At 43.3% G+C, this 26,337-nt stretch overlaps 1 protein-coding gene across 2 annotated transcripts in view; it reads right to left on the bottom strand.

Moving 5' to 3' along the window:
• THOC5 (THO complex 5) overlaps positions 1 to 26,337 on the bottom strand; it is a 1,209,707-nt gene that overhangs the window by 823,807 nt on the left and 359,563 nt on the right. For both annotated transcript variants that reach the window (XM_044068466.1, XM_044068467.1), the window contains one exon: positions 9,112 to 9,244. In XM_044068466.1, coding sequence (XP_043924401.1) covers positions 9,112 to 9,244 — 133 coding nt within the window. The remainder of the gene's footprint in view (positions 1 to 9,111; positions 9,245 to 26,337) is intronic.

The raw sequence follows: 26,337 nt of genomic DNA, 5'->3' as shown, positions 1-26,337 counted from the left end.
AAATGTCTTCCAACTGGGTACTTATCAGAGCCTCTGGTCTTCAGGCCAACTTGACAGACTAAGAACGTGTATACACGAGATGGTTATCAGACTTCAATGGCTTGCAAAAAGTGGGGATGATGCTGGCACACTACACCAATGTCCCAACCTTGAGAAGGGGAGGGTATCCACCAAGAAATGTTCAAGGCAAGCTTTCTGGTATTTGGGCTGGATCAGGTTTCTACAAGCAGGAAATCCCAAAGAGTCGTTACTGCAACAGAGAACTAGCAAAAACATATTTTTATGTAGCTTGGCCAGAGTTTCATCAATTAGGGTTTAAACAGCAGCTGTATGAAACGTTTTCTCCAAAATCTTATTATAATTATAGCCATGGCAAGATCAACACCGACAGCTGAGGAGCTTAAGCTCCTGGCCTCCACATCTAAAAAGGGGTCATTATTGCACAGTTCCCTAATTCCATCCATTACCAAAGCCAACAAATAACTCTACCATAGTTGGCCTTTTACTTAGCATTCCTCTGTCTCTTATTCCTCATCTATATTCCATGATCAGTACCTGGTATGGAAGGCAGTCTCTAACTTGGAGTCCAAACGTCTGCTTAGCCTCATCCCATTCTCTTATATTGCCCTCCCTAGTTATTTGTTCCCTACTAATTTTCTCCAGTAAATTCCATCTCCCACATCTATTTTCTGTACACTTACTTGTAGTCATTACTTTCAGTCATCCATACTGATCAGATATCCTTTCCCTATTCTAGTGGGGTGCCCAGCAAGGACTTGGGTTTGGGGCCAGTATTATAAAGGGTATTTCTGAACTTCTGCATGTTATGCCTCTTACTCACTTGCTCCTTGTGATCTTGGACCATTCAGGGAAGTGATGGGATAAATTTTTCCCTTAATACCTCCAGAAGAAAACAGACAGGGAACACTTCAGGAGCATTAATGCCCTCCTATGGTGGGTCCCTAAACTCCTTGCGAGTGAAGGAAACCTCTTCCTCTGAGTTGAAGGTTGATACTGAATGGATCCAGATTCTCTTCCCTCTCTGCTCCTTTGCTGATTTTGTTGTGGTGTCCAAACCAAAACCATATTCAGCACTGGCTCTATGTCTTGGTGAAGGACCACTGCAGAGGCAGAAATTTCATGCCCATAGCTGACAGGGTTTTGTCCTCTTCCCCCCATACCTTCAAAATGCATTCTAACCTCATCAAACAGGATGGTTCTATGAAAGGTTCTATGAAAAGGGAATCTATAAATGTTAACTTGATGTCCCTTGCAAATTGCCATGTTATATATGGCACACAGCACAATTTTGGGAAGCCAGCAACCTTGGCCCTGAGCTCATCTTTTTACAGTCCATTTTGTAACATTGAACCACTTGCAGCACATCACCAGTGACTCCAGATAGAAATACACTCTGTGGGTAAGGTAGCTCAGCATCCTCAGGGATAAATGAAGGATGAAAGGACTCCTTTCTTGAATCTTCCCATCACCCTGGAATCCTTGTCCAGATGATGGATGGCAGGATACTATGTAGTAGGAGCCCTCCTCCTAGCGGTTACTGATACACTGGGGTCTGGGTTTGGGGTCAATGACAAGACAGAAGTTACAACTCATTACTTACTTCTTTACTATATTTGTGGTGGTACTAATGTCAGGGCTAGAATTCAAGCAACATGTGTGGTATAGGCAGATCTGGGTGCTGCATGCACTGTCTTAGCAGCTAATGTCTTGGCTGACATTAAAGCCACCTGGATAATAGTCTTCAGTCATTTCAGTGGCTTCTCCTGGGCTACTAGACTGTGAGAGGCAGAGGTCACAGCTCCAGAATCCAAATCCAAGTCTTGGTGTTAGAATGGTTTTGCTAACAAATGAGCTGCCAGTTTCTGTCTTTCTAGTGAAACCCATGCAGACTGAGAAGTCAGAGGTGTGCTATTCTCCTAGGAAGAAAGAAAGTTGTGCAAAATCTTACCATAAACACAGATGTCCTTCTCTTCCGTGTTGCAGTATTCAAATAGTGGGTTTACCCTTCTTCCTTCCAGTCTCGTCTGGCCAAGTTTCCAAAGTTTTTCAGTCCCAAGCAGGTGCGTCGGACACCTGATGTGGCTGTAGCAGGGTGGGCCAATAAAGGGACATCTACACGCACCACCCTCAGAACATAAAGAGCCCCAGTCAGAGCAGGGCACAGCTAGTCCAGTGTCACCCAGGAGAGCAAGTGTAGGTCTCAGAAGAGGGGAAACTAGGAGGGAAGGAATACTGCAAAATGGAAGAGAAGGACATCTACGGTTATGGTAAGATTTTACACAACTTTATATGTCCTTCTATTCCAATGTTGTAGTATTCAACTAGTGGGTGAGTGCCAAAGCTCACTGAGGAAGGGGAGGTGGTTTAGAAGCCATCTCCAAAAACCTCTGCAGGATAGCCCTGGCAAACCTTGCTCTAGCTCTGGAAATTTGCTCCAGATTGGAGTGCTTGGTGAAGGTTTGTACCAAGGACCAAGTGGCTGCTTCTAGGATGAAATTGATGTCTAACCCTTTAAAGAAAGCCCCAGAAGAGGCCACAGCTCTGGTGGAGTGGGCTTTGACATTGCACTGCAGTGTCTTGCCATGGTGAAGGTAGCAGAAAGATATGGCCCTGGAGATCCAGGCCGAAATGGTCTGTTTGCTCACAGCCTTCTTCTGGGCCCTGGGGTGGAAGGAGACAAACAGTTGGTCCGACTTCCTAATAGGTTTGGTTTTATGTAAATAAAACCTAAACTGACAGTGCACATCTAGGGAATGGAGTATTCTCTCACTATCTCTTTGTGGACTGGGAAAAAAGGTAGGCAGGTGGATGGGCTTGGTTCAAGGAAAGATCATTCACAACTTTAGGAGAGAAGGAGGGATTAGTCCTTAGGGTCACCCTGTCTGGGTGGAAGGCTAGAAAGGGTGGTACTGCCATAACGGCTTGTAGTTCAGAGACCCTCCTGGCTGAGGCAAGGGCCACTAGTAAAACAGTTTTCCAAGTACAGAGTTTTAAGGATACTTTGTCCACAGGTTCAAAAGGAGGTAAAGTAAGTTTTTCTAGCACACAGCTGAGGTCCCAGGGTGGAGGGCATGGCTTCCTGGGTGGTCTAAAATGTAACACCCCTTTGAGGAAGAGTTTAGCAGGCAGTCTGGATGCCAGGGGTGGGTCTAAGGGAAGGCAGGCAGAAATCACAGACAAGTGTGCTTTTAGAGATGAGTAAGCGAGTCCGGTCTGCATCAGTTCACACAGGTAAGACAGGATTAGAGGCATATCGCTTTGCAGCGGATCCATCTTCCTTTTATGACACCAGATAGAAAACCTTTTTCCATTTTGCAGTATAGGATTTCCTTGTGCTGAGTTTCCTGGACTCCTGCAGGGCATTAAGCATGCCCTCTTTATAGAGGTGTCTAAAAGGGATCAGAATCCTATCCGCCACAGGGCAAGCTGTAAAGACTGCCAACTGTGGGTGTATCTGAGTTCCCTTGTGCTGTGTGATTAGGTCCACCGAGGGAGGGGGGGTAACGTGGTGACTGCCCTTGGACAAAAGAAGGAGAAGAGGGAACTAGTGCTGTCTTGGCCAGTAGGGGGTCACCAACAAGATTTTTGGCGAGTCCTGCTGAATCTTCAGCAGTACCTTCTGTATAAGGGGAAAGGGAGGGAATGCATACAAGAATTTCCCTTTTCAGGTTATTGAGAAGGCATCTGTTGCCAGTTCCTTGGGGTCATGAGTCCTGGAGCAGTAGCCCAGGATTTGCCTGTTTATGGAGGAGGCGAACAGGTCTATCTGAGGCAAACCCCACCTGTGGACCAGAGTCAGGAAAATGTCTCTCTGAAGCATCCATTTGTGGCTGTTTGACCTGGTTCTACTTAGGAGAGCTGCCTGAGTGTTGTGAAGGGAGGGAATGTAAGCTGCCTGAAGGGTCATACCCTGTGAGGTGACCAGTTCCCACACCTGAGGAGCTAGCCTGCATAGGAGGTATGATCTTGTCCCCACTTGTTTGCTGATATACCACAGGACAGTGGTCTTGTCTGTGTATATATTGAGAGCACCTTGCTCTAGGAAGGGGAGGAAGGCTTGCAGAGCAAGGAGTATCTCTCTCATTTCTCTGACATTTGTGTGTTCTAGTTTATGTCTGTCCACACACCTTGCACTTTCCTTTGCCCTAATGTGGCTCCCCACCCTAGATTTGAGGCATCTGAGTGCGTCTGACAGGGAGTAGGAATCCAAAGAGGGAGTCATGGGTTGTGGGACATCTGGGTCACCCACCATCTCAGTTCCTTCATCAAGCAGGGAAGTAAGGGAGCCCTGAACTCTAAAGGGTGAGAATGCTGGCTCCAAACTGACCTCAGGTACCACTGCAGTTTCCTCATGTGCAGTCTTGCAAGGGGTAACATGGGGATAGTAGCTGCCATGTAGCCCAGAAGTCTCAGAAACTGCCTTGCTGTGAGGTGAGATGCCTGAAGGGCAGCAAGTAGGTAATGGGACAGGGAGGCCACCTTTTCTGGAGGTAGGAAGGCCTTCATAATGTCTGTCTGGATTCTGCAGCCCAAGAAGACTATGTCCTGTGCTGGCTCCAGATTGGATTTTGGGAAGTTTATTAGGAATCCTAAGGACTGCAGGAGTTGTACAAGAATCCTGTTGTGAAGGCGCAGAGTTTCCTGATATACTGCCTGAATTAGTAGGTCATCTAGGTAGGGGAATATTTGAATTCCCTGCGTGCGACAGTACACGATGACTGGAGCCAGGCACTTTGTGAATACCCTGGGAGCGGTAGACAGCCCAAAGGGTAATGCACACCAGCCAGGAATCTCAAGCATTTTCTAGAGGTGGGCTTGAGAGGGATGTGAAGGTAGGCATCCTTTATGTCCATGGTTGCCATGAATCCATGGGTAAAGAGGACAGGGAAGAGAGTAGGCAGGGTGAGCATCCTGAAGGTAGGTACCTTCAGGAAAGGATATAGGTGTGAGAGGTCTAAAATGGGTCTCCAAGGTCCGTTCTTTCTGGGCACCAGAGAAATTCCGGAGTAAAAACCTTCTCTTTTTGATTCTGGGGGCATGCATTCTATACTGCCCTGATCTAAGAGGGTTTGTAGAACCTGACCCAAAAGGGGATGCTGACTTGGGGGTGGCTGGGGCAATCCTGGCTTTATAGGTGGACACATCTAAGTCATGAAGTACCCATCCCTTATGAGAGACAAAACTCATTTGTCTGAGGTAATTTGTTCCCAGACACGCAGACAGTGAGAGAGAGAGACTGACAGGGGGAGGGATGGGGAGGGGGTAGTGGACTTGGCAGGCAGTCAGATACTCCCTGCCCTATCAGGAAAGGGTGGCCTTTGGTTGGTGGAAGGAGGTGTTCTGGCCTGAGGGGCCTGATTTCTTGTGGATTTTCTGACCTGGAGTGGTCCGACAGCTTAGCTTTCCTGATGAATTGAGTCTTGGATGGACAGTTTTATAAACTTGGGAACAGGTGAGACTAACAGATGTTTGAGGTCCTGTAATTCCTTACCTTTTTGTTGTAAGGACTTAAAGAGGTCAGCCACTTTTTCACCAAACAGGGCTGTCTGATCCAAGGGAGCATCAATAAGCTTTGCCTTGAAGTCGTCAGGGAGAGGTTGAAGGCACAGCCATGAATACCTTGCAGAAGCTGATGCAGCTGACCTGGCTCAGGTGTCAATAGCATCATATCTGCATCTCAGAAAATATCTACTGACCTGTGCATGCTAGGGCAAGTAGGGAAGACAAGGAGGTTTTTGCTGCACATTCTGGGATGTCAGCTAGCTCCTTAAAGGCCTTGTCTTGTAGTGCTAGTGAATATTTGATCATACGAGTTTAGCAATTAGTTGCTCTGAAGGACAAAGTGGCAGAATTATATATTTTCTTCCCCAACCTCTCCATACCTTGCTGTCCTTAGCAGGTAAAATGGTAGTAGAAGGAAGGAGTTTGGACGTTCTATCTGTAGAAATAGAGATACTAGCTGGATCAGCTGGAGGAAATTTAATCAAGAATTTCTCTCTCTGAGGCACTTTGTAAAGTCTGTCAGCCCTACGAGGGGCTGGAGGTTGGGAATCTGGGTTTATGGAGGCAAAGGCATCCAGGAAGGCCGAGTGAGTAGGAAGGATAGCAGTGAGACTACGAGTGTCCATTTGGATCAGGTCAAAGAACCTTTTCTGTACTTCAGTCATATCTGAAGATTCCCATTTAAAATAATCCCTCATTTTATTGACAGTTTCCCCAGAAGTTAAATCTTCCACAGGGGAATCTGGTTCCATACAGCCTTCCTATGGAGATCCATAACCCGGGGGAAGATATCTGAGAAGAGTAAGGAGGGAGTCTTCTGAAGAGTCATAAAAATCTTCCTCTTCCAACTGTTCTGGCCTATTCCCAAGGATAAGAGGACTAGGGCTGAAAAGAGGAGGCGCAGAACTGGAGGTGGTGGTAGCCTCTGGTCTAAGGGCCAAGAAGGCATTAAACAAATTCTGGCTAAATATTTGCCAGTTGGAAGGCTGTTCAGTAGTGGATGGCAGAGGTTTGGATTTCTGTTTTTTCTTAAGGGGCCTTTCTGGCTTCCGGGTAGACAAAGGCCTCAGTATAGAAGCAGGGATGGTGGAGACAGAATCCGATGAACCCAGATTGAATGCTGGTCCCCCCCCCCCGGCGTCTAATACAGATGCCAGTGTAGCCTCTATGGACATGACAGCTGCTCTTGATTGTGCGGCATCCTCTGAGGTACCCGCTATATCAGTGCTGGCGGATGCCAGGTCCTCGGCCAGGCCTATGTGGGCCACAGGCTGAGGGACGGCTTGTAGAGGTGCAGCTGAAGAAGTAGGCCACAGGGCCTTGGGCCTCCTCTTCGGATGTTGGGCACGGCCTCCATCCCTAATGAAATCTGTTTTGGTCTCTGCTTTTCAAAATACAAATTCAAAGCCTGAAGACGACGACGTAAGGCCTTGGGGACAAATGACATACAAATCGTACAGTTTTCGTGGTCGTGTTCCTTGCACAAGCAAGAGAGACATTGATCGTGTGTGTCTTTGTGGGGAATCTGCCGACCATAATTACACTTGCACTTTCCGGACGACAAGAACAAACTATAAAATAAACTGTAGGACTGAAGAGTTCCCCAACAGAGTACTTATCTGAATATTTGAGAGCAGACGTCTGCGAGAAGCAGGAGCACCTGGCATACGGCTGGCGGCTGAAAAGTTCTTAGGGCTGGTGCGTGCAGACGTCACTTTTATGGCCCATGCTGCTGCAGCCACGTCAGATGTCAGATGCACCTGCTAGGGACTGAAAAGCTTTGTAAATCTGGCCGGACGAGAATGGAAGGAAGAAGGGTAAACCCACTAGTTGAATACTGCAACACTGGAATAGGGCATCAAACATACACCTGTCACTGAACAAAATGCTCCTACTGAAGATGCAGGTCCTAAGTAAAGATTCTGGCATAGTGCTGACTGAGTGCAGGCCTTGGGTCTACATGCCAAAGAATAAGGGAAGATTGAGAGAAAAAATATCTAGAAAAAAAATAAAATTACTCGGATGAAGCTTCTACAACAAGACACTAGCTCTAATGAGTGTAATGTTTTGACACACATTAAAACATTCAAAAAGATGAGCAGCCTGAATACGTTCCTTGGATGGGACATGTGGCAATGAAAATACAGACAGGTGGGAGCTAAGCAGCATGATGACAGCGAGGGAAAGGAGCAAGGACCCTGAAGAGTTCCAGCTGTCAAGTGGTTCTAATGGTAGTAGCATATCTGATAAGAAAGATGAACCGCTTCTCACCATAAGAAACTTTTCTAATGATGTGTGTATTTTTTTGGTAATCTACAATTGTCAATTGTTCGAGTGCAAGGCAGACACAGTTTAAACTCATTGAGGTCAAGTCCCTGATGCAGAACTGCCCAGATGCTGTTCTCAATACAAAATCACTACATTAGCATTCTATACTGTACTAGCGGTGGCTTAAATTATGCAAGTTTTTCTCTATTGTTTGGTGACCACTATACATGTGTAAAGGGGTGTAAGAGTTAAAGACTGACAAATGGCAGGTACAGAAGGGTTTTGCCCAACTGCAAAAAAAAAAAAAATATATATATATGTATATGTATATATATATATATATATATATATATATATATATATATATATATATATATATATATATAAATAAATATATATATACATAAATATAGACAGTTTTTTCACCTTAAATTTTGAATGATATGCTTTACCCAGTTGAAGCATCAGGGACCAAAACTTAAAAATTTCTGGAAGCATAACATTTCTCTTTACAGAGAGGGTTGTTAACACACAGCGTGTGCTTCAAAAATGAGGGTAGAGACCCATCTATAGAGTCATTCAAAACATTTGGGCAAAGCCAAAAATGAGAAAAAGGAATGACTGCAGGAGGATAAATTAGCACATAAAAATTACTAAAACAGTTCTGAGGGACAAACGGGACAGCCACACTTCTTTCAGACATCAAATACATAAAATTCCATAAAATTAATAAATACTGGACTTCCGGTAAAGATGGTAAGCTTGAAAGTCACTCTATCAAAATGCACCACTGACAGCCTTCATTAAACATAAGATTTTATACAAAAACCTCTCTTTCTTGATAAAATGATGTTAAAAAGGAGGAACTTACTGTAACAACAGAATGAGCACGAAGTATTAGTTTCCTTGGCATAAGCTAACATGACTGGGAACAAATCCTTATTAAAAAACTACTATGCCAGCTACAATACCACAGTAAAATGCCATAATATTTAGAAAACAGACTACTGAAGGGGATGTACATTTCCCACAGCACTGCAATGGCAAAACGAATAAGGAAGCTCACTGTTATATTGTGGAAGCTCTGGCATTTAATATTTAACACAAACTGATGTGAGCAAAACTTCTGCTACAAACAGTCCATCAAATCAGGACAGCCATAACTTTAGTTAAACATATGCTCCTTTGCAGCTTGTGTTTTCAAATAGGTTTCAAAATATTTCCGCTGTACTAGCTCAAAATATCTCTGTAAAAGCAATGCTACTACTTAGGCTGATGAGTTCTGTTGAAATTAGTGTTCCAAGGAATGCTGCAACTTACCACATGCTTGACTGTAGGCACTGGCTTGCACAAAGAGCACATATAGTGGAGGGGGCAGGTGCCTGGCTACTTCATACTGTTTGTGGAGCTGATCATGAGGCATAGCAAGGTATTCCTGTACAGGAAGTGAGGCCTGTCAGAAAAATAAAAAAAATCAAAAGTCATTGAAATGCTGAACCAAGAAAGGAAGCACGAAATACAACTCGGTCAGACTACTTGCTATTCTGCAAAAGTAATATTGTCACAACTCCAAGTGCACTTGCATGAAGTACTCATTATAACAAGAAATAACAGTCTTCTTTTCTGTGTCTCTGGTGCTAGAAAATTTGAGATAATGCCAGCCTCCTGGGCATCTACCTCTGGAAGTCTCCTAACAATATAGTGGACACTTCTCTTTAATTACATATAATTCAAGGCAGAAGCCTTCACAGTTTCAATGCTGTAGCTATGTAAATATCCATCTAAATTAGAATTCTTTAGAAGTCTGACAAAGGTTGATGTCTCCCCGTATGAACAGTGTCCCATGGTTAATTCATGTTTTTTGGTAATTAATAAGGTAAAAATTTAATACTGAAAATGGAAAATTTAGTGTGAGGGGTTTCACTATTCGTACAATGGCTGAAAAAATGATAGTCCCAGTTGAAAATGTGATTCAGAGTTACAATTGTGCAATAAGATTTGAGATGAATGCCTTCCACCACAGCACTGTTCCACAGGTGATATAAAAAAGAAAAAAAAATCCAGCTGATTATCAAAGTCTGGAAGAAGTGAAATTTAGTTTGTGACACATATTTGGACTGGTGGAATGATATGTAAAGATTACAGGTGTGTGGAGTTAATGATATTGGGTATCTGTATCCAAAACTTGTCAACCATAATGTCAATTAAACAGCCGACTGAAGTGAAAACAAGAATGAAGGTACTGGAATGCAAACTTATAGGTGTTTTACTAACTTGCTGCAATAGAGGGCAAGGCTCACAAAATATGTCAGACTGACATGGAGGGAAGGAGAAAGATGAGAAACTGAATGTGAAGCCAGGGGTAATGCCTGTGTAAATGAATACCTATGAAATGTGCTGATGCCAGTCTAAATGAATCAGAATTTTGTTTTTATTTCTTTCATGTTTATCTGCATTGTACATTTTCATGGTAAAAGAAGAGACTTGTTTATCCAGATGTCAGGTGACAGACAGACAAGTTCATATTTGACACAGGATGGCACCTTGTTCCAATATAACAAATATGGATAAATGGCATTAGAATGTAATGTGTACTGGAACTTTAACAGACAAATGGGATTTGATTCAAAGAAACTGATTTGAAGGAGTTTTGATAAACAATGATGAATGCAGTGTTGCGTGGTAGAAGATGGTTTATGACCATTCTCCTTGGCTACGATTATATCAGAGGACATGGACTTGCAAATGATTCCATACTATACAATTGTTTGATATATCAATTGAAAAGGCTAGTCAGCAACTTTGATATCTGCAGTTACTTTCTGTATGCATCCTATATATTCCTACTGCATTTTCTCTTTTTTCCACAGAAAAGAAAAATAATGACAGGTCTGCCAGCCTACATATAAAGTCTGGACTTGCACAATTTCTTTATTATTTAATAAAGCAACAAAACTGGCAAAAGACACAGAAAAAATCATCCAGAAAACAAAAATATATTAAAAACTACACTAAAGGCATATTTTGAAGAAGTCTAAAAACATTTTGGTTTAAAGAGCTTAATGTTTTGTAATAAGTTCTTGCAGGGACTCCAGTGGGTGTATTTTTTATTCTTTATTAATTTAAGTAAAATTAATTTAATTGCCTTTAACCTGTTAGGGTTATTTACTTATCACTAGTGTAATTACGCACTGTTTAGCTGAGAAGAAAGAGAGTAGCTATTATTTACATGGTGGGAAGCAAACTGTAGGGCACAGATCTCTGATATTGCTTTGAATGCCTACCAGTGAAAGAAATATTAAATATCAAAATAAAAGCAAACAAGAAACTAGAAACCCCTGACTTTGTTGAAGGCACTGGCAGTACCACCAGAGCCAGGAAGGAAGCAGTGGGAAAGTGGATAACTCTGCCAGCATTCCTGGAAAGTGTGTGTGAGTGCGTGCATGCCTGGATGCAAAGAGAACAGCATGGCGCTGAAAATTACCAGTAATACTACATAGTCTAACTTGGGAGTGGAGTTTTAGTGACACATACCCAGGACAGCATTGCATTTTTTCCTCTGTACTCTCGGTGCCAGGTGATATTTTGTGAATTAATCATTGAAACAAACTTGTGTGCACCTTCCTGTTATCACTTTATCCTTTGTGGAGACAAAAGTTCCATCCCATCCTTCATTCCAGGTGGCAGTTGTGCCACTGTCTTACATTTGGTAACTTGTGGTGAGAAGATTATAACTGAAGTTATTCAGCCTAAAATCTTTTTTATGAAAGGTGTCTTAACCTTCTCAGCCACAAGGCAAAATATACACGAGCCTGGCTGTGCACAGCAGTTACTTACTTGCCATTTTAGTTTTGAACAGGTCGAAAATGAGCTCTGCTGCCAAATCTGCTAAAATGTTAGTAGCTCACCTGGCAAAAGAGTTTAAAACCAGCAGGTGAGTATTTCCAGAAAGGAGTCGGTGGCAGCTTTATGCACATTACAGCACAGACAGAATGTGCAGGGGACTGAACAAGAATAGGTAAAGTTCATTCCCAGGATGACTTTGCAGCTCATCTGGAATTACAAAAAGATTGGCGCTGGAAATGAAATGCATGGAACTCAAGACAACTAGAAGCAAAGGAGAGGTAAAAACAATGTCAGCACAAAAAAAATATCTTCTTATGCCAATAAAAGTGAATCAATGGTGGAAGAAAGTCTTACCTAACAAGCCCAAGCCAGCAGACAAATTTTTCCTCAATATAAAGAAAGTAATAATTTAGATTTCTTTTAATGGTCTTTGACCAAGGACAGTGGGTGAGTTTTTAAGTCTCTTGCTCACTAGTAAAGCAATGCACACAGTTTCCAAATTCAGTGAAGTGGACTGTTTAAATTAAGTCAAAGTTAAAAAATGCTTGCTTGTCCAACTCCAGAACTGTACACAAAAATGTTTTCAGAAATGCAAATGAAGGAATGATTGAGTATACTGCAGAAATCAGCACTTACTTAAACATACGAGTGAGTCAATGTAAGGTCGCCTAATTTGAAATGCTTGCAAATCTTTTAGCCAGGGAACAAGTCACTGGCATTATTCCTGAAGACAAAGATATGAATGGCAGACTGGGAGTATAACATGACTTAAGAGAGAAGGAAAGGGTGACTGTGACGATAGCAGGTACGGCCAGCCATGCCAAGAGATGTACGGCAGTGGATGTGTAACACATGCTAGCACAGCTAGTTGGAGACTTGTAAAGAATTACAAGTCATTTGTGTATCAAGCTGATTTGTACAGATGCTTGTGTTTAAAAATGCATTTGTAAAGTTGCTTGTGTTAAAATGTATCAACAGTGTGCCCTGCTGGAAAGAAAAGAAATGTACATGTATTATTGTAACTGAATTAAATGAATATGTTTTGAAAGATGATGCTAAAAGAGAAAAGGTTAATCTCAAACTTCAAAAGTAGTACGAAAATTAAACTACTGGGCCTACGCCATAATAATGTTATCCCATAGTTTTGAATGAATCCAGAAATGCAATGGCTTTATGAAGTATGGTTTACTAGCTCCTGTAGGAAGAAGGGAAGTGTTTTATGACTTCCAGCAGCTGCAGCAGAGCTGAGAAATGCTCTTGTGTGTATTATTGGCATGTGGGTGCTGAAATCCTGTCCGCTTCTAGTGTTGGTGATAGTGCGGGAACCAGAAGTCAAAGAACCAGATGTATAGGATGTCATTCTGTACAGAATAACACTTTAATATTACAGTAGACTGAGGTCTCAGGTGCAGTCTGTTCTTGGAACCTGACAAAGTTGGAAGACCACTCACCCACTCCATCTTGCCTTGCGCTAGTAAGTGACCAGAGATAGTAATTGTCTAAATCACTCAGGAAAATGTAGTGAGAATAGTTAAGTATTGTTTTTCTGGAACTGTGTGAATCTTTCCAGCTGTGTTATTTTTAATATTTCCTGTGACTGAAAAGTACAGTTTTGTACCTACCATAAATGTAGATGTTCGAAGATCCACATTGCTGCAGTCCTGACACTTGGGTAGTCCGCTGTCCCAGTCAGCCCGAATACCAAAGTATAAGATTAGTCTGCGTCAGGACGTCAGGGTACAAATGCGCATGACCAACGTCATTTCCTCAGTCTTTTCTTGCCCCAGATGTCAGAAGACCCTAAAAAGATAAGGCCAAACCAAAAAACAACAACACAGCAAACACCCCTGTACCAAATATATGTACAATATATACAAAGTAAGAAAAGTACAATTCCACCCACACAACCACCCCTAAACACAGAGGGAAGGAGGAGGACTGCAGCAATGTGGATCTTCGAACATCTACATTTATGGTAGGTACAAAACTGTACTATGTTCTTTATCTCACATTGCTGCAGTCCTGACGTAGAATCCCAAAGCAGAGGCAAGGGAGGATGGCAAATCACAAGGAAGCAGGAGCTGACAACATGCCCTGTAAAATAGCAGTGGCAAAACCAGCCCTAGATTTAGAGTAGAGAGGAAGGTGGTAATGCTTAGAGAAGGTATGCACTGAACTCCAAGTAGCTGCCTCCAAAATATCCTTAGTTGCCACCCCCCTTAGAAATGCTGTTGAAGTGGCAGTAGCCCTAGTGGAATGAGGCCTAATCCCAGCTGGAATCTCCTTGCCATGATGGGAGTAACAGAAAGTAATGCAAAACCCAATCCACTTAGAAATAGTTTGTTTTGACACAGGCTTACCCTGAGAACTCAAAGCAAAAGAAACAAACAACTGCCGAGACTGCCTAAAATCCTTAGTCCTGCTCAAATAATAACGTAATTGCCTGTGTACATCTAAAGTGTGCAAAATCTTTTCCCCCTTATTTTGGGGATTTGCATAAAAGGTAGGCAAATGAATAGTTTGGTTTAAAGCCACACTAGAAACCACTTTAGGCATAAAGGAAGGATTAGAAGATACCTATCCTTATGAAAAATCAGGAAAGGCTCAACTGCCATAAGGGCCTGCAATTCAGACACCCTTCTTGCAGAGGTAATGGCTAACAAAAAAGCAGTCTTCCATGACAAATATTTCAATTCAGCAGTAGCTGCAGGCTCAAAAGGTTGTAGAGTGAGTTTCTCCAACACAAAATTGAGGTCCCAAGCAGGAGTAGGAGCTCTACGGGGGTCTTATATTCTTTGCCCCTCTAAGAAATTGCTTGAACAAAGGATGAGAAAACAATGGTGGGTCACAATCATAATGAGCTGAAATTGCTGCAGCATGAATCTTAATGGAAGAGAAAGACAAACCTTTGTCCAATAACTCAGTAAGATATTGAAGAGCCACACTCAAATTTGGCTCAGAAACATCCAAATCCTTTGCTGCACACCAAAATAAAAACCTCTTCCATTTTCCCACTTTCCTTGTACTAGGTCTTCTGGCTTCCATAATCACATTCAAAACTTGTTGAGGAAGCTGAGACCTGCTATGGTTCAAAACAGAATATGCCAGGCTGTTAGATGAAGAGAGTGAAGCTTGACATTGAGTAGATGCCCGTCCTTCTGAGACAATAGGTGTGGAATCAAAGGTAAGGGCCATGGAGGCTTCCTTACCAGACTCCTCAGCAATGGGTACCAGTGCTGTCAAGGCCAATCTGGAGCTATTAAAATCATCCTTGGCTTGTCTTGTCTGACCTTTAGGAGTACCTTTGGGAGGAGAGGCAGAGGTGGAAAGGCATACACATGAAGATTTTTCCAACTGAAAGAAAGAGCATCCACTTTCCAGGCTGTGTGATGAAACCTTTTGCAAAACTTTGGCAGCTGGTGGTTTAGTGGAGAAGCGAACAGATCTATGTCTGGAGTTCCCCATGACACTGTCAATGTCTGAAATACATGAAGATCCAGTTTCCACTGTGGGGATCCATGATTTGCCTGCTTAACACATCTGCTAAGGAGTTCTGTGCTCCTGGCAGAAACCTTGCTTGTAGATTCAGTTGCATGCTTAATGCAGTCTCCCACAAAATCATTGCTTGCATGCATAGAGGATAAGAATGTGTTCCCCCTTGTTTGTTGATGTACCACATGACAGTTGTGTTGTCTGTTAGAATCAACACCTGCCCTGGAAGAAGTAAATCCTTGAAAGCCAGTAATGCAAACTGGACTGCTAACATCTCCTTCAAGTTGATATGTAGATGCTGCAGTCTGGCAGGCCACTTGTCTTGTATCCACTTTCCATTCAGATGAGCTCCCCAAGATGTGTCTGAGGCATCTGTCGTTAGAATCCGACTCGCCTCTGGCCGGGTCACAGAGAGTCCCTTGTTTAGGTGACATTCCTGAGCCCACCACAAAAATTCCTTTTGAATGCAAGGTATTATTTGAATGACAGTGTCCAAATCCTGGCAGTGCTGTGTCCATACATTTTTCAGATACCATTGTAGCTTCCTCATATGCAGTTTGGCATTGGGAAGTACCAGAATACAAGATGCCATGAACCCTAAGGCTTGAAGGACTGTCCTTGCAGTCAGCCGGACTGATGAGATAGTTGATGGAAGTAAAGAAAGATTCTTTTGTTTGTCCGGGGTTAAAAAGGCCATCTGGGTTGCTGTATTCAGTCTCACACCCAGAAAGCACATGTCTTGAGAGGGTACTAGACTGGACTTTATTTCGTTCACAGAATACCCTAGGCATCTTAGCACTGCTATCACATATTCCAAATGCTGAAGAAGCGTCCTTTCCTTGAGCCAGAATCAGGCAATCGTCCAAATAAGGATAGATTTGTATTCCTTTTAGCCTGAAGAAAGCTATCACTGGAGCCAGAACCTTTGTGAACACTCTGGGCAGATAAGCCAAAGGGCAATGCAGAGAACTGATAATGAGAATTCCCAGCTCGAAAACACAGATACTTCCTGCAATTTAGTCTGATAGGAACATGAAGGTAAGCTTCCTTGAGATCCAAAGTTACCATCCAGTGATCTTTGCCCAGCAGAGGTAAAAGCTGTTGTAACGTCAACATTTTGAACTTGGGAATGTCCAAATAAGTGTTGAGGATAGACAGATCCAAAATTGGTCTCCACGTGTTCCCCTTTTTTGGTACTAGGAACAGGCGAGAATAAACTCCTAGGCCCCTTTCGGGCACAGGAACCGGCTGAATGGTCCCTATTTGGAGCAACAGAGAAATTTGCTTGTGAGCCACTTTCCTTTGTTGAGGAGGAATGTCTGGCATGCCTTTGAAAGGAGGCAAGGTATGGAAATAAAACCTGTAACCGTGGTGAATGATATCCAATACCCATCTGTCTTGGGTAATTAAACTCCAGTTTTCTTTGAAAAGTGCCAATTCCCAAAGGCTGCCAGAAGATTCTGGCAGCTGAAAAGGCAGGTCATTGGGTCTGTTTACGAAAGGACTGACCCCTGCCCTCACCAGAAGACTGAGCAGGTGAACTCCCTGTTCTAGGCCTAAAGAACCTTGAGCTCTGCCCCTACCACGTCTAGACCTACCCCTAGACTGGGAATCATAAGCAGGATATGTCCACCCCTTGGTAGGCCAATTTCTACTAAACTTGGGAGGCTGAACCTGCAAAAAATCTTTAACAGTCTGCATAGACTTAGCCTTGTCTTCCATTTTCTTTAGAACTGCTTCCACAGGCGAACCAAACAACACATCAGATTGTAAAGGAGCATCTAAAATTCTTGTCTTCACATGCTCAGCTAAATTCTGATCCCTCAGCCAGGCGTGCCTGCGAAGAACCGAACCAGTGGCAGCCACCCTCGAAGAGGCCTGCACAGCATCAAAACCACATTGCAAAGAATGCTTACCCACCTGTTCAGAAACATGAACTAAATCCTGCAACTCTTTACACTCAATACCTTCCGCCAAAGCATCTACCTTAGACTTTAATTGTGAAAGTAGATAATTTTGGTATTTCAACATGTGAAACTGGCAATTCAAAGCTCTCATGGCCAAAGTGGAAGAAGTATACACTTTCTTTCCCCATCTATCCAAAGCCCTTGCCTCTTTATCTGGAGGAACAGGATTTTTAACAAAAGAAGCCTTAACACCTTTAGGCCCCTGTGAAACAGTTTCTGGGTCTGCCCTAGGACTCTTAAAAAGATACTTATGAGCTTCAGGCACCCTATAATATCTATCCGGTTTAACTGGAGCAGGAGGCAAAGAATCAGGGTTCAGAGAAGCCTCTGCAAAAACATCCTCCACCACATCTAGAACAGGAGGTATAGCTAAAGGCCTATGCTGGGGTAGAAACAGAAATTCCCTAAGCCTTTTCCTGGAATCAGAGAAATCCTGACCTTCCCATTTAAAATGCTCCCTCATGGAATGAAGAGTCCCTGAAAATGAAAAATCCTCAGGAGGAGAAGCAGAAGGAGTAAAATCATCTACATCAGAATCAGAGTAAGGGGAATACTCCTGCAAGTCTTCAGCCGAAGACTCAGAAGCATCCGAACACTGCTCAAAACTCCCAAGCTCAGGTTCCACCCTAGGCCTCTTATCAGGTGGGGGCATAGAACCTCTAATCATTGTAATCAAATCTTCTGCCATCTTAAGCATATGCTTCTTAGGTACAGACCCTGAAGAACTAGGGGTAACACCTGAAACAAAACCTGACCTGCCCCTGGGAGAAGCCTTGGAAACAGCAGGGGAGGGCCTAACCACCTTAGGAAGGGAGGGAAGAACAGCTACCTGAGAAGCCCCTTCCGCCTGGCCTACCTCCTGAGAGGTCACATCTTGCAGTAATAAAGTTTCTCCCTGGGATTCCAAAGAAATGTCTGGCTGAACCTCTGGCTCCACCGAGCCCTCTAAAGAACGTACAGACGGTTCTTCCAGCCTAAACTTTGCTGTTTTGTCCTTGCGCATCCGGCGGCATTTTATAATTACACCGCTTCAAAACCAACCTGGCACAATCTAATCTTCTCTTAATAGTGCGTTTGTTAAATCTAGCACAAGAGCGACAGCCAACAACGTCGTGCTCAGGCCCTAAGCAAGGTATACACAAGGTATGGTAATCCCTATGAGGTATCTGTTTCCCACAAGAAATACAGTTATTCACTTTTTCTGACATCCGGTAAAATACTGAGGCAAGAAAAAACAAAATATTCCCAACGGGTACTTAGCCAACTTGGATTGGTCTGAAACTCCGACTTCGGAAAATCTCAGAACGCCAACCTGCACTTGCAAAACTGCTTCTGCATCAGACCATGCGGCAAAAAAGACTGAGGAAATGACGTTGGTCATGCGCATTTGTACCCTGACGTCCTGGCGTCAGACTAATGACGCCAGCCTTATACTTTGGTATTCGGGCCGACTGGGACAGCGGACTACCCAAGTGTCAGGACTGCAGCAATGTGAGATGAAGAACATCTCTGGTTTCATCAGACCCATCGTTGAGTACAATGCCCCCTTTGGTATGTACCTAAACAGGCATATCCAACATTGGAATGTCCACAGAGATTTCTCACCAACAGAATACAGGGTGTAAGTAAAATGTCCTATACAGACAGCCTCAAGCCCCTATCTCTGTATTCTGTCTCCTACAGGCTTTTGAGGGGAGATCTATGCCTGGCATAGTCAGACCCCATTCTGAAGGACCTCCTGCATATCCACAAAGCAAACAGCACCAGAATTAACCATTGTAAAGACTTAAACCTTGCCTGTGATAAAAAGAAGACCCACTGGAGAGAGAGTATGCATCCCAGAGACTACCCCTATCTATGGGACAAGCCCCCATCCATTTGAAGCAGAGTTCCTCCCTAACCCAATTCAAGTGCAACTTGGACAGTTGGATGGGAAAACGGAAATTCATCCCTGGTTTGGCACCTATATCTCTAACAGACACAGGTAACCTATAAACGATTCATCTCCCAGGCCCATGCATACACTTATCAAGGTTATCAGAACTTGTCAGAAATTTGGGATGCATGGCTAGCCTTAAAAAGGCCCTTGTGGTCATTAGCCTAGTAAACACCTATGAACCTACTGTGTTTACTGCAAAGAGAAATTTAGTATTTTCTTGTTCTTCTATTACTTATTATTAAATATGTTTAAAGTTTTCATTGTGCCTGGTCCTTTTTAGAAAATATTTAAGTTTTAAGAGTATTTGCATATAGTCATTTGGTGATTACTCTGGGTATGCCTGAATGTCTGGCTGTTTGGTCAACATTACCATTTGTATTAATATTAATTTCATTCAGTATAATTGGATACCCTTCCAACAACCTTAGGTAGCTGGCTTTGTAGTGCCTGGTGGTAGTGATAACTATCTTATAGTCTGGTCAGGAGGGAGCCAGCCTTTCCCAGGTGTGTGTGTGTGTGTGTGTGTGTGTGTGTGTGTATATATATATATCTATATATATCTATATATATATCTATATATATATCTATATATATATCTATATATATATATATACACATATATATATATATATATATACACATATATATATATATAGATATATATATATATATATATATATATATATACACACATACATATATATATATATATATATATATATATATATATATACACATACATACATACACACACACACACACATATATATATATATATATATATATATATATATATATATATATATATATATGTCAGCTACTTGCAGCAGGGACATGAAGCATTGGTTTTACAGAGTGTGGTGGAGGACTTGCCTTGGGCACTCGACTGAGGACTTAACTCTGCAGCTGTACCAGTAGGGAGCCTTACTGGGGACCTGGGGAGAGACAGAGAGAGAAACACAGACCCTGGGCTGTGTGTGTTACCAATGTGCTCTTAAGGGGAATTGTGCTTGATGCAGAGAGGTCTGCATCTGGAAATACCAGGTGAATCCATTTGTATTCCAAGTGAACCTCCCTCTCCAGTGTCAATGGTGAGGATTCAAGCTCCTTGATCACTGGCCCAGAGTGGGGAGGTCACAGGGACCTATACCTATTTTTCATGTTGCCACTGCATAGGGGGGGAGCTCCCAGCACTGAACATGGGTATATGAGAACTCATGTATGGCAGCCTAGGCCATCCCAGCAGGTTACACAACATAAATGAGAAGCAACAGGTTCAGGTACATATCCAGGTTTTGTGGCTTGATGTTTTAGATGTAATCAAATGGGGTACTAAGGCGGGGGGGGGGGGGCAATTCACAGGAAGCATTAAGCAAGACTAGCACTACAACAAGGTGAGTCATTTAGAGAAAACAGCTGTAAATAACTAACACAATAAGCGGTTTCTTATCTTGGTAAAAGGGAAGGAGGCAGTTGCCAAAAAGGAGAGCTTCTCAGATATAATTATAGTCAAAACTACAGTAGTCAGACAGGAGCACTACTTGCATGGGCAGTCCACTCCAGTGAGAACATTAGACTGTCACCTTTTCAGTTATGTTTGACCATCAAGACTGGGAAGCAGAAGAAACTGTTGCAAAAAAGAGTAAACTCCCATGATTGGAGGAACTCCCTGGTCAACCTCAGTAAGAAGCTGAGATCCCTCATAAAATCCTCCAAAGCTACTTACAAAAACAAAATTGCCACTGATTCTAAAGACAACAACAAAGCATTCTATAGCTATGTCAAGAATCTCAATGGCAACACTCAAATCTGCTCTAAGGTACAGCACAATGGCACTAAATATACAGAACCAACTGATATTGCCAACATCCTGGCAGATAGGTTCAGTGCTAACTTTACTCCCCTCTCACCACCTAAAGGGCCCATCTCTATACCGGAAGAATGCAAAGTTCCTGTAATCACGGCTGCAGAGGTAAAAACCACACTCTCCAAAGCCAAGAATACAGCATCCATGGGACCTGACAACATCCCAGGCTGCGTTCTACACAACTACAGAATGAACTGGCATCCCACCTAAGCACCATGTTCAATCATAGCCTCACCTCAGGCATTGTTCCCACTGAATGGTGCACAGTGACGGTTATCCCACTCCACAAAGTTGGAAGCCACCACAGACCCTGGGAACTACCGCCCCATTAGCCTAATGAGCCTGGTCTGCATGGCTATGGAACGTATCATCATGGAACTTATAAACAAAGACACTGGTAATATCCAAACTCTGGACCCCAGCCAGTTCGGGTTTGTAAAAGGCAGATCATGTCTCCTAAACCTGAAAGACTTCTTTGAAGCAGTCACCAAGGGCGTAGACGAGGGTAATGTGATTCACACAGCCTATCTAGATCTCGCCAAGGCTTCTGACACCATCCCCCACTCTGGAATTATAGATAAACTCACTAAACTAAGTATAAATCTTTATGTCACAAGATGGGTTGCCAGCTGGCTCACTGACAGAACCCACACTGTGAAAGTAGCAGACTCCAAATCTGACTTCAGACCAGTGACAAGTGGAGTACCACAGGGTTCAGTCCTGAGTCCTCTCCTGTTTGGTATCTACTTTTCTGAAGTACAGGCTAACACAGAAGGCCTTTGGCTAACGAAGTTCACAGATGACTGCTACCTAGGAGCCTTAACCAAAACTCCTAACGATGTGGACATCCTACAAAAGGGCCTCACTGAGACAGAAGCCTGGTGTCAAAGCCATGGCCTCAAGCTCAATGCCAAAAAGTGCATTGTCATCCCCTTTGGTAAAAACTCTGTACCCATGAGCTACCACACAGGCGGTAGTCTACTTAACACAAAGTGTGATAAGAGACCATGGGACACAGGTGGACAGTAGTCTCTCCTTTGATAATCACATCACCACAGTCGTCAGGAAATCCTTCTACATGGCACACCTCATCACAAAAGTTTTCTCATCCAGGAAAAAAGAAGTCAATGTTCCCCTCTAATCATCACTCATTAGACCCATTATAGAGTACAACGCCCCTTTTGGTATGCACCCCACAAGACATCTACAACAACTGGAAAGGCCACAGAAATACCTCACAAAGAGGATTACCAGCCTCAAACAGATGCCCTACACAGACCGTCTCAAAAAACTCCAGCTTTACTCCGTTGCAAATCACCTACTCAGAGGTGATATCTGCCTAATATACAACGTTATGTCAAACCCAGAGCTGATGCTCCACTTAAAGAAATCCCAATCTCTCTGAGCTACACGCTCTAGGGACCTAAACCTTGCCGCCATAATAGAACATGCTGGAGGGATAGATTCCTGTCCTAGAGACTTCCCATACTCTGGAACAAACTACCTATCTATATCAAACAAAGCTCCTCATTAGCACTCTTCAAGAAAAATCTTGATGATTGGATGAGAAATAAGAAATTCACCCTGGGATCACCTCTGTGGCTCTACTCAACAGGGGCACAGGAGAATAATTTTCTTGGGTGGCAAAGGCCAGGGTACCTTTTTGGCTAGGCTTATATAGGCCCTAGGGCCAATAGCCTAGTACCTACCTATGAACCTATAGGGGGGGCAAGAATTGGTTCCTCCTTGTTTGTTGATATACCAGACTACCGACATTTTTGAAATACAATTGTCCCAGAAGGAAGAACAGATTGGAATGCTTGCAACGCTAAAAGCACTGCCCTCAGTTCTAGAACATGGATATGCAGATTGGCCTCTATTGTGGACCATGTACCTTGGACTGTCATTCCCTGAAAATGCCCCCCCCCCCCAATCAGGGAAGCATCCGTGGACACAGTGGCTTTGGGTTTAGAGGAGTGGAAAGGGCGGCTCCAAAGTTCTGTCTCTGGCCTCATCCACCAAAGCATGTTCTGTTTGCAACAATTGGTTATATGAATCTGAAAAGGTACAGTTGTGTACACTTACCATAAATGTAGATGTTAGAGTGTATTCACTGTTGCAGTCATCACATTTGGGTTATCTGCTTGCAGTAGCCCTCAGTTGGCCTGATTAACACAGTCTTGGGTCCTGCGCCGGTTGCTGTCCCTTCTTCCATGACGTCAGGTCGTCAGGGGTATAAAACATGCAGCCGCCATCACATCAGTTTTTCTTGTCCCAGATGTCAGGTGCCCCCATAATGGGAAGCAATTAAATCTATAAATATACAAGGTTATACCTCCAACAAAAAAGCAAATGCACCAAAAAGCTTTTGAGCATAGTAAAGTAGAGTAGACGTATAGCCCAAAGAAGGAAGGGGGCTGGAGGGAGGGTAACCAGGACTGCAACAGTGAATACCCTTGAACATCGACATTTATGATAAGTGTACACAACTGTACTATGTTCTTCGTGTTGCATTGTTACAGTCATCACATCTGGGTAGATTCCCAAAGCTAAGCATGGAAGGAGAAATTTAGATAGCATTAGGACCAGCTATAAGGCCCTGCAAGACTGCAGTGGCAAAGCCAGCTCTGGATTTAGAGAAAATTGACAGATGGTAATGCTTGGTGAAAGTATGTACTGAACTCCAGGTAGCAGCCTCTAGGATGTTCCTGGTAAGGATACCTCTGAGAAAGGCTGTAGAGGTAGATGCAGCCCTGGTTGAGTGGGGTCTGATCCCCTGTGGGGTAGGTTTTCCATGGTGCTTGTAGCAGAAATGAATGCAATGGCCTATTCATTTGGAAATGGTTTGCTTTGAAATAGCCTTCCCTTTTGCCCCTGCAGCAAATGCTTCCAGCAGTTGGTCAGATTTCCTTTGAGGTTTAGTCCAGTCCAAATAGAATCTAAGTTGTCTGTGCACATCTAAGGAGTGCAGTATCCGTTCCCCTTTATTCTATGGGTTAGGAAAGTAGGTTGGCAAATGAATGGACTAATTAAGGGCCACAGTGGATACCACCTTGGGCATGAAGGAGGGATTGGTCCTGAGGGACACCCTGTCACCGTGAAAGATGATGAAAGGCTCCACTGCCATGAGGGACTGTAATTCAGATACCCTTCTTGCTGAAGTGATTGCTAAAAAGGAAAGCTGTTTTCCAAGAGAGGAATGTTAATTCCGTAGTGGCAGCTGGCACGAAAGGAGGAAGGGTGAGCTTTTCCAATACAAAGTTAAGGTCTCCTGGGAAGTCGTAGATTTTTGGCCCCTCTGAGGAACTGCTTAAGCAGTGGATGAGAGAAGAGGGGAGGTTCTGTGTTATAATGTGCTGAAATGGCTAAGGCGTGAATTTTGATGGAGGAGAAGACAGGCCCTTGTGAAACATCTCGGTTAAGTATTGTAAAATCTGAGGTAAATTGGGCAGTGCTGTGCTCATCCCTTAAGATTGGTTCGAGGCACAGAATCTTTTCCATTTTTCAGCATAAGATTTTCTAGTACTAGGCCTCCTTGTCTCTAAAATGATATCCATCACTGGTGGTAAAGGAGATATTAGGTAATTAGCCAGGCTGCTAGGTTCAGTGTATGAAGCTGAGGGTGCAGAATCTGGTTCTCCTGCTGAGACAATAGGGTAGGAGTCTGAGGCAGGTGCCATGGGGCAAACAGTGACACACTGCACAAGAGGGGGTACCAGTATTGGCGTGGCCAGTCTGGTGCAATCAAAATCATCCTTGGTTTGTCTTGTTTGATCTTTAGTAGTACTTTGAAGAGCAGAGGCAGAAGAGGAAAGGCATAAACTGATAGTTTCTTCCAGCTGAAGGACAGAACATCCACCTTCCAAGCTTGTTTGTGGGGAGTCCCTGTACAAAATTTGTCCAATTGATAGTTCTGGGAGGAGGCAAACAGGTCTATATCTGGGCTCCTCCATTTGCTTGTCAACATGTTGAAAATCCTTGGTTCCAGCTTCCACTAGTGTGGGTCCATGAGGTTTCTGCTTAGTTTGTCTGCCAGTTTATTTAGTTTTCCTGGCAGGAATTGAGCTAATAGATGCACTTGGTAGCTCAGGGCTGTGTTCCACAATGCCATGGCTAGTCTGCAGAAGGGGTAAGAATGGGTACCCCCCTGCTTGTTTCTGTACTACATAACAGTGGTGTTGCCCATCCTTACCATTAATAGTCCTGGAAGAATGTGATCCTTGAAGGCTTTCAGATCATTCTGTACAGCTAATATTTCTTTTTGATTGATATGCAGGTGCATTTGACTTGGGTTCCATCTGCCCTGAATGCACTTCCCTGCCAGGTGAGCTCCCCATTCATAGTCTGATGCATCTGTTTTTAGGGTTTGGGCAGCAGGGGGTAGAGTGAATGGTAGTCCCCTGTTTTGGTGGCAGGCCTCTGCCCACCAAAGAAACTCTAGGCGTAGGCAAGGTATAATAGGAATCATTGCTTCTAGATCCTGAGAATGTTGACACCACAAGCTTTTTGGATACCATTGTAGTTTCCTCGTATGCAGTCTTGCATACAGAATTAGAAGAATGCAGGAGACCATGAACCCCAAGGCTTGTAGTATTTGCCTTGCAGATAGTACGTTTTTTTGTGGCCACTTGTTTGAAGTAGGTTATCAAATGAGTTTGTTTCTCTGGTGTGAGGAAAGTCATCTGGGAAGTTGTATTCAAGCTTGCTCCCAGGAATATGATTTGTTGACAGGGTACCAGGTGTGATTTATTTTCATTTATGGTACAGCCCAGACAAGTTAGCACCCTTTGTACAAAGGCCAGATGATTCAAAAGTACATCCTGGCTTTCTACCTGAATTAAACAATCGTCCAGGTATGGGTATATTTGAATATTTCTTTGCCTGCAAAATGTGATGACTGGGACTAGGTGCTTTGTGCGTACCCTGGGCGCGGTAAATAAGCCAAAGGGCAGTGCAGAGAAAGTACAGTTTTGTACCTACCATAAATGTAAATGTTCGAGTGCTCATACAGCTGCAGTCATAACAGATGGGTTATCCTGCCGTCAGGCGGGTCCTCGGTCGGCCGAATTCCAAAGTCTAGGTCTGGCGTCGGTTGTCGTCGCTTCTTTCCTGACATCAATGCGGCAGGGGTATAAAAGAGCCAGCAGATGCCATCTTCTTCAGTTTTTCTTTCTTGCCCCAGATGTCAGGTGCCCCCTGAAGGAAGGCAAAACGTAAACTTATGTAATCATGCAATATAGAATAATCAAAAAACAGTAGTTGCAAGCAAATACACCATAAAAGAATACCCCAAATAGGTTGTATGAGAAGGTGTTTGTTATAAGTCCTGTCCTAAGAGGGGATGGAGGGGGGGAAACCTGGACTGCATCTGTATGAGCACTCGAATATCTACATTTATGGTAGGTACAAAACTGTTCTATGTTCATCGTGCATAC

The sequence above is a fragment of the Protopterus annectens genome, chromosome 4.part0 (assembly GCF_019279795.1).
Source record: "Protopterus annectens isolate FY-2018-M chromosome 4.part0, PAN1.0, whole genome shotgun sequence".
In the NCBI taxonomy this organism is placed as follows: Eukaryota; Metazoa; Chordata; order Ceratodontiformes; family Protopteridae; genus Protopterus; species Protopterus annectens.
Note: the sequence above shows the minus strand (reverse complement) of the source record. Positions and strands in the feature narration are given on the sequence as shown.